We start from the raw sequence: 9,703 nt of genomic DNA, 5'->3' as shown, positions 1-9,703 counted from the left end.
AGTGGCTCCCGCAGCACAAGTTAGTTCACTCTTTAGGTAGATTTTTGCCTCTGTAGCCAAAGCAGTTGCTGGGCTTTTCTTCTGGAACCCATGTTCTTTGAGTGACACTTTGTGACTGTCACCCTGCTCATATGGTGGCAGAGTTGAGACTGTGGGTCTATCAATGTTCAGTCTCCTTCCACAAGTTTCAGATGCTGCCTCTTTGGAAGATTGTCCCACTGAACATGCTGTGTATGTATCCTGAACAAGAGTTTGGGAGATATTTTCCAGCTCCTTGTCTTGATTAGTTACTTGTCTGCAAATTAGTTGATGTTCCGTTTTATTTGTAGAAGATCCATTGCCTTTTTCACACACACCATTATGACCCACTGCTACAGATGTTCTAAGGGGTGCGATTTTTGAAGGTTCATCTGGTTCGTCATGGCTAATGAGACGCTCTTTCTTGCGGGAGATGTACCACCACCAGCCAATCAGTGCCAGAACTCCAGGCAGTGTGTAGGGCACAATCGAGCGAAACCTCAGCGGCATCTCAGGACACGAGCTCCACCTGCGGGGACAAAACACAAACTTTTAGTTCATTTGTGATACAGGAAGGCATGTAATAGAATGGTAACCACATTTCTGTGGAATGCCTTCCTTCCACCATTAGTATTCATACCATTAATGCTCCAGTTAACCCCTATTCAATTAACAGCTACATCTCCAATTGTCGCCAGGTGTGTAGTCTCCAAAATCAATTAACCACCAGACTCTTAGTGAAGGGTAGGAATGAGCGATAAGGCTCATAATCTACACAGCATCCTCCTGCATCAAAGATATACATCACATCACAATATACTATGTGGCATGTGAATAATATAATTTTTAACCTGGTTAAAAAGGCTCCTAATTTGGCTTCTTACGAATGGGGAAGATGATACGTTATTTCCATTTGTATTACTTTCACAAAACTAATATTAATGTGCTTTCTAATTTACTGTTAATAGCTGGTTACTTTATGCTGTAACATGGTTCTATCTACACTTCCTTAAAATGTAATAAGCACTTACTCTGTTTGATATTTTACATCAGTTTTTGACAACACTAGAAATTTTGGTGTAGATCCAACACCAAGTACGACCAAAGTATTTGTCAATTCAATGCTGATAATTCAAGTTTAAGATCATTGAATGATTTTCATTTTTGATCACAATTACATAAATGTTTGGTTTGTGCCTTTAAAACTCTGCTAGTGACTTATTTGCTGAGATGGTAAACAATAAAAATGTTTTGATAAATTTTGATCTAACCATTTTGGGTCAACTATATTTGGATATTCTTGGTATCGTTACGGCCAATCTGTTCATTGATCCGCCTACCTCATTCAGGAGCTCCAGCTTATTAGCATATCCTCCAATGATGTGCAGTGTAGCATGGTTAGCTATTCCTAATCCTCCAGGGAGCCACCCATCCATTTTTTACCGCTTTTACATTATGGGATTACAGGGGGTGGTGAGCCTATGAAACTTGTAAAAAACGATTTATTAGCTACCATGGAGGAGGAGATTGCTGACTTAAGTTGCTTGGAAAAGGCACACACGGCGAAAACTTTGCCTTTTGAGACCGCTCGTATTTGATTAAATGCGCAACGCAAGGCTTCTTTTTCACTTTTTATACATACCTTAAGTCGCTAAGTATAACGTCAAAGTCACAAAATTGGGGCAACGAAACCCTTCTGCTGCATCATCTCTGGCAAAACAGGTTTGTCTAAAATGTGTTGTGAAGCAGATTTACAATGCATCCACCACATTTCATTATAATTTGTTAATGAACCAGGGCAAACCCAGGAGCGCCAAATCAGCATTTATTTATAGCTACAAATAAGTGAATAGATGGGAAACACTGTCTTTGTGGAGCGCTGTATGTCTATGCAAACTAAAGTAAAGAGCTCTCTCCAGTGATGTGCGACTCATGAATGAATCGTTCAAAACCAGTGAGTTTTTAACTGAATCAGCACTCACAGGTTGTCGTTGCCACTAACTCGGTTAGTGACTCCCCCCTGCCACGCTAGCCACTTAAAAGAATAAACCATTTAATATGTATGTAAATATGTCCGTGTTAGTCTGTTTTTATAAATGCATTGGCCCCATAGAAATGGCAAGAAATGTTTATTGCCCAAAATAAACTTTCATTCCCTTTTGCCCAAGTTGAACCCCTCGCTGTGTTACAGTTCAGCGTGTGCTGCGGCAGGTGCTTCATGAAGACTCACTGAATCATAGATACTGAGTAAGCCAACTACAAAATTAACGGTGGGTCCCACTGAATCATCGTTGGCAAATGGTAGAGGTGGGGGAACTATTCAATTTTGAAATGCGTCGCAATTTGGACATGTAAGATTACAAAGTCGATTACTAAACGTCAATAATTGATCATTGATTTATTTATTGTAAATTAACTAATGCAGACTGCTCAAAAAAAAAAAAAAATTTGACTGACTGCAGTGTGCCACCTCCCTGAGAGATTCGACCAGCTCCTTTATAGGGCATTCGTGCTACAGTTTTGCACAAATTTCCATTAATTTAATAAATGTGATGGAAATTAATGTAACTGTTTCTTCTTACAAATGCACCGTTTTTAAGTGGCAAGTGATAATCACTTTCTGGAATCACCTCAAAGAGTTGCATTTCCCTTACTCGGCTCCATGTTGTTTCAGTTGCTGAAATAAGTTTGTGGTGCTGCTGCCTTTTTTTAAATGTTTTTTAAAGAGACTGTAAAGTGTGCGGTCATTTATTCCACACCTGTTGCCTTACATCTAAAGCACTGACAACCGTTTTCTTTTCTTTGGAACAAAAGGTTTCACTCTCGTTAGCATTAGCTATGTTTTACTAGGCTTGTGACTCTGCGCTAAGTAAAGGGGCAGGCGAGGGCTACAGATTAGGCCTGGGCCGATAAAGTTTGCTTGACGATATATATATATTGACCTACAAGTAATTGACTATTTACAATATTGCCATTATTTTTATAAGACCAAATTAACCATTGGTATGATACATAATGCATGTATATACTTCCATCCATCCATCCATCCATCCATTTACTACCCCTTGTCCCTTACAGGGTCGCGGCGGCTGCTGGAACCTAGCTCAGCTGCATTCGGGCGAAGGGCGCGGTACACCCTGGACAAGACAACACCTCATCACAGGGCCAACACAGTTAGACAACATTCACATTCACATTGACGTACTAGGGCCAATTTAGTGTTGCCAATCAACCTATCCCCAGGTGCATGTCTTTGGAGGTGGGAGGAAGCCAAAGTAACCACGCAGTCATGGGGAGAACATGCAAACTCCACACAAAGATCCCGATCCCGGGGTTGAACTCAGGACTACTCAGGACCTTTGTATTATGAGGCACATGCACTGTTCCACCGTGCTGCCCTTGAGTATGTATTTACTTTCAAATGCATAAAACATTTATTTGTCTTGTATTTTAACATTTGAAATTAAAACATTTAAATATCCAAGTAAAAATAAAACAATACAATATACTTTGTTAGCAAAATGTTGCACTTACATATAAAAACCTTAATAAAATAAAAAATAAAACGGCGTGGCGCATTGGGAGAGTGGCCGTGCGCAACCCGAGGGTCACTGGTTCAAATCCCACCTAGAACCAACCTCGTCACGTCCGTTGTGTCCTGAGCAAGACACTTCACCCTTGCTCCTGATGGTTGCTGGTTGGCGCCTTGCATGGCAGCTCCCTCCATCAGTGTGTGAATGTGTGTGTGAATGGGTAAATGTGGAAGTAGTGTCAAAGCGCTTTGAGTACCTTGAAGGTAGAAAAGCGCTATACAAGTACAACCCATTTATTATTTATAAAATGTCTTAAGGAAGGGATGGGGAGCTCAACTATACACAATCATCACAATAAAAAAATAGTCAATTAAAGTCTTGACAATGTTGCACTTCAACATTGAACATGTAGGCAGTGGTAGAATTGCACATTACATAACTGACAATCAATTTATGGGCTTCCTAAACAAAAGTGCTAAGTATCAGTATACACTACGGTTTAAACATATGTTTTAACAGCTCATATCCATCCATCCATCCATTTTCTACCACTTGTCCCTTTTTGTTTAAGTTTGACAGCACTTAAAAAAATGCTAATTTTATAACAGTATTAAATGGCATGTATTTGGGGATATATTTAACCACACTTTCTTAGAGCGCACACCATTTCGTGCAGTTTAGTTTACACTCGTCTTCAAACGCGAAGTGAATTTGAACTGTCGAGTGGTTGTGTTTCAAGTGGGCGTTGTTGTCGCGCATATTCGCCAAACTGGCTTTTCAATCTTGATAGGCTCATCATTTTCCAAAGGTTTTTAAACTGAAATATTACACACAGGTGCGGTGGCATTTGGCTTTGTGTTCATGTTATCCATGTTAGCTGCTACATGCTAACTAGTTGAACTATGTGATGCTAGCCGGTCAGCGGCCCCGCATCACTGCACATATTTACCCAGTAACATAGTTATCTTCACGAAGCTGCAAAGACTCACTCCCTTTTGATACCAAGTTTAAAGATGTTGCGGTAAATGCACAAAAGAAAAAAAAAAACATTTATTTTGGCTGAGTCTCTTTTTACCAAAATGGTGAAAGGCTTAAGAGGTTAATGTTGTTTTAGTGCTACATTTATTAACAGACCTGAGCCGATAGTTGGTGAACAAAGTCAGTCAGTGCAAATGATACAGCGCAAAATTGCATCCGGCCTGTTAATATACCTGCTTAGTGTTTATTATGGTTGTGTATGATTAATTATGATCAGGGTTTCAGATTTTTGTTTAATTTGTTCCACTGTCACCGGCATTTGAGTGACAGACATGTAAGCCAATTAGAATTGTTGAGCCTCGCGTTTGTTAGGCTCTTCTCTCAACCTGGGAAAAAGACATCTCACTTTGTGCATCGCTCTCAGGACCTGAGCGTGTTTTTTTAACAGTAGAATTAACTCAACGCAGAGACAAAGACAATCGCAGTGGTCATAGAGTGGGGCAACTTGCCAATGAAAGTTACACAAAGTATCAATCAAAATTAAGAGGAAAAAATATTATTACAAAATTAAATGTCCCTTTGTAGTAATATTTTAGCTTCAAATTGCATGGGCAAAATAAACCCATCCACACAAACGAGAATGACGTGATCATGTATGGGAATAAACAAAAAGACAACGTCTGACCAAGTTTTTCAACCTGGGGTAAAATAAATGCACTTAATGTTTGTTCATAATTTAAGCATAATTATTTTCTTACAGGATACAAAAAATCTTTATTTAGAATCAAGTTATTTACCTTGCAGTCACAGTACAAGGAATAAGTTAGTATCCTTTTAAATGGTTACTTGCATTATTATATATTATGATTACATTCCATTATGATCACTGAATAAGTTTTATTGGTTATTTCTTCCGTTTAAGAGTATGATGTAGACAAAAGCTGAGTGCCTGCATAAAGCCAAATATTTTTTAAAGTACATTATCGTATACTGATATAATGTGTAGCACCTTGAGATGAGAATGTCGATTGCTAGTCTTTCTTCATTGGTTATTTACTGTTTGATGCATTTTTTGTATAAAATATAAAAATCGAAATGCAATTTCAGAGAGAAAAATTACAACTGCGTTTTTTCCTCAAAACCGTGCAGCTCATATGGTTAGTCTGCACTTTGTTAACAAATGGTCCTAACTTGATTGTCTGTTAGGTAATGTACAATCTACAATGTGCAATCTACAAATACGCTCAATATTGAAGTGCAACTTTGTCAATACTTTATTTAACCATTTTATTCATTGCTTTGGTTATGTATATTTCAGGGCCCCCAAGCCACTCAACACAGACAGAACTTATATTGCTTCGGGTTGTGATTTTTATTAATGTGCAAAATATGCCAACAACAGACAATATTATTTTGTTGATTGTTTCATCTAACTTTGAGATTTAAGTTTACACTGCAATTACAATGTTAAAATATAAGAGAAATACATGTTTATTGCATTTGAAATGGTATATTAATATTTTTACTATTACATTAGTGGTTAATTTAATCTCCAAATAGTGTTGAAAATATCGATTATCAGCAAAAATTTGTAGGTCAATATATCGTCGAGCTAAATGTGTTATTGGCCCAGGCCTAGTTATGAATAGTATCACACAGTTGGATTGTAAATGGTGTTTTGTTAGTCCACAGGTTTAGTGCCATCAGCTCCTTTGACAATGGTGTTACTATGTATTTCAAATTTAGACAGCCAATATGGCCGTGGTTCTCAAATGGGGGTACACGTACCCCTGGGAGTACTTGAAGGTATGCCAAGGGGTACGTGAGATTTTTTTTAAATATTCTAAAAATAGCAACAATTCAAATATACTTTATAAATATATTTAATGAATAATCCATCCATTTTCTAACGCTTATTCCCTTTTGGGGTCGCCACCTCATCGCAGGGCCAACACAGATAGGCAGACAACATTCATACTCACATTCACACACTAGGGCCAATTTAGTGTTGCCAATCAACCTATCCCCAGGTGCATGTCTTTGGAAGTGGGAGGAAGCCGGAGTACCCGGAGGGAACCCACGCATTCATGGGGAGAACATGCAAACTCCACACAGAAAGATCCCGAGCCTGGATTTGAACCCTGCAGGATCTTCGTATTGTGAGGCAGACGCACCCATCCCCTCTGCCACCGTGAAGCCCTTATTGAATAATACTTCAACAAAATATAAATGTAAGTTTATAAACTGTGAAAAGAAATGCAACAATTCAGTGTTGATGTTTTAGGCACAATACCAATGTGAGCAATTTGCAAAATGCTCAACCGCATTTTGCAAATTTGTGTAATGCGCAATCTTTTTGAAAATTGCTTCCAGCGATATAATTGAATAATGTGTTGTGCACATTTTGCAAATCAACGGGCGCAAATACATGTTTTTGGTGTCAAAAATGTGTTAAATACTTATGTAAATCTATTCATTTGTAGTAAGGACAATATAAGTGAGTATTGCCCTCAAATCAGTCCAACCCTAACCACTATACAGTGTACATCCACGACTAAACTACTGACTAAACGACTACCACAACTTGGTTTACTATTTATAAAATATAATAATGTAGGGTTACTGACTAAACCATCCACAAAATGTAGTCTTAAATCTCGTCTTGCGATATGCAAATTGATTGCGCACAATGGAAATGACGTATAATTTGCAAAGTGCGCGAGATTGGTGAAATGCTTACAACATTGACAGCTAGAGTTTTTGTGGACATGTTCCATAAATATTGGTGTTAAGAGATTTATTTTTTTGTGAAGAAATGTTTAGAATGAAGTTGATGAATCCAGATGGATCTCTATTACATTCCCCAAAGCAGGCACTTGAAGTTGATGATTACTTCTATGTGTAGAAATCTTTATCTATAATTGAATCACTTGTTTATTTTTAACAAGTTTTTAGGTATTTTTATATCTTTTTTTCCAAATAGTTCAAGAAAGACCACTACAAATGAGAAATACTTTGCACTGTCATACAATTTAATAAATCAGAAACTGATGACATTGTGCTGTATTTTACTTCTTGATCTCTTTTTTTCACCCAAAAATGTTTTGCTCTGTTTAGGGGTACTTGAATTATAAACATGTTTACAGGGGGTAGATCACTGAAAAAAGGTTGAGTACCACTGCAATATGCTAACAGTAGTGTGACATTCCCATAGCACTTTGACGGTGCCCTTATAGTACACTAAAAGGTCATAACACCAACTTCTAAGGTCACTCTTAACACCAGTTAAACCTAAAAACATCCAATGGTCATTAGTATTTGAAAAATTATGAATACAACGTATAGTACCGGTTGAGGGCTTAAAAAAATACGTTATTGATTGGCTAGCGGAGTTAGCCGACAAGTAAGCTTTATGGACCACGGCGTGGAACGGAAGCTACAGCAGGGACGCGTGTCCCCTTGAAATGACACAAGAGGACAAATGCATTATTAAACATCGTGATATTTATTTCCCGACTGTAAAAGCATGCACTTTGCATACCACGTTACAAAAGCAGAGAATACAACATACCAACGTAGGAAAAACGAAGGTAGTTGGTAGCAACCGGGAATATTGAAATAAACCACTGAATTATATACATCCAAATACAAGAATGCAATACGATTCTTTTTAAAAGATGCATATGTTTTGATATTTATAATGTGTGACAAACTGTACATATGGCAACATGTGCCTACTAGAGTATAATACAACGGGTCGCTGATCGCATTAGGCTAACAAACCCTGCCGGGGCTACAACATGGTTCGATAAGTCAGACATTATTGTGGCTTATATGATTTATACAAGTCAGTTGGTAAATGTGTATACAAGTTTAAGAACGTGTACAAAAATGACATTATGTCGTGTTGGCCCAGAAACCGTGACGAGATAATGTGTAGAAACATCACTTGTCATATCCTGAACACGTTCATGGGCGAAACTAAAAGGTAATATGAGGCACTTCTAACATGCCGGCTGATGTCACGTTGAGGACATTTCGCTCCCCAGAGTCGAGCTTTTCGGACGGGCCTCAGACCTTGACGTTAGCGAGCTAACCGGCCTGACCAAAATGAAAGCCTAACCGCTTCTTGAAACTCCTAATTGCTTGGAACGTGCTCATGTTGATGCTTTATACGTTTAACGAACACACAGAAACACATGCATATAGTTATATAAAACACAAGAAGGTAGCGTGTGTACACAAGTAGGGTAACGCTACCAATGCTAGTTGCTCAATGACATGAGCCTTCAATCGACTTTGTAAGAAATGCAAGGCAGTCATCAAGACAAGTAGAACAGGTTGTGTTATATTGTATTAAAGTGTCTGACCCACGCCACGCTGTTAGAGCATTAGTTAACTACACAGCAGCCTGCCCTTACCACCAGTTATAGATATCGGTTTGACTCACAGTAATTTAGGGTCCTTAATGCCGCCACGATGAGAGCAAGACCGGTCAAGCAAGGTGTAAATGGACCCTCCCTGTTTCGACCATAAAAAGTGTTCCGTACAAAGTCAATCTCTTCTCCCCACGTGTTGGCCGACGAGAACTGGTCTAAAAAAACACACACTCAACAGCTGCTCAAATCTCGCGATGCGCAGATCAAAAGTGCCACTTTGTAGTCTCGCGGTAAGTGAGGATGCGGTAATGGCACAACCGCTCACAGCCGAGTTTTCCCCCCGACCATCTTCGATACTGCGAATTTTGGTGTTAATGCGATATCAAGCAAATACAGGGCCAGTATTGCCAGTATATCAATATTTTTTGTTTCAAAATCATTCAATGAGTTTTCCTTTAAGTTGGTGATCATGCATGATACTGATATTTTTACTTTTAATTGTCGATTTTTTTTTTTTGTAATTTTACCTTTTATTTGTCAAATATTACGGCAGGGGTCACCAACCTTTTTGAAACCTTCTCGGGTACTGATTAATGCGAAGGGCTACCAGTTTGATACACACTTAAATAAATTGCCAGAAATAGCCATTTTGCTCCATTTACCTTTAATATATATATATATATATGTATATATATATATATATATATATATATATATATATATATATATATATATATATGTATATATATATATATATATATATTTATATATATGTGTATATATATATATATATAT

The 9,703-nt window shown here is 38.0% G+C and overlaps 1 protein-coding gene across 1 annotated transcript in view; it reads right to left on the bottom strand.

The window, feature by feature from the left end:
• Window positions 1-9,176, bottom strand: part of akap1b (A kinase (PRKA) anchor protein 1b) — a 70,143-nt gene extending 60,967 nt beyond the window's left edge. The window contains 2 exon segments of the mRNA XM_061918769.1: window positions 1-547; window positions 8,980-9,176. The exon segment at window positions 1-547 is cut by the window's left edge and continues 925 nt beyond it. Coding sequence (XP_061774753.1) covers window positions 1-528 — 528 coding nt within the window. The 5' untranslated portion in view covers window positions 529-547; window positions 8,980-9,176.
• Window positions 9,177-9,703: the final 527 nt, after the last annotated feature.

This window comes from Nerophis ophidion, linkage group LG13 (genome assembly GCF_033978795.1).
Source record: "Nerophis ophidion isolate RoL-2023_Sa linkage group LG13, RoL_Noph_v1.0, whole genome shotgun sequence".
Classification (NCBI taxonomy): Eukaryota; Metazoa; Chordata; class Actinopteri; order Syngnathiformes; family Syngnathidae; genus Nerophis; species Nerophis ophidion.
This window is presented reverse-complemented; position numbering and strand designations above follow the sequence as displayed.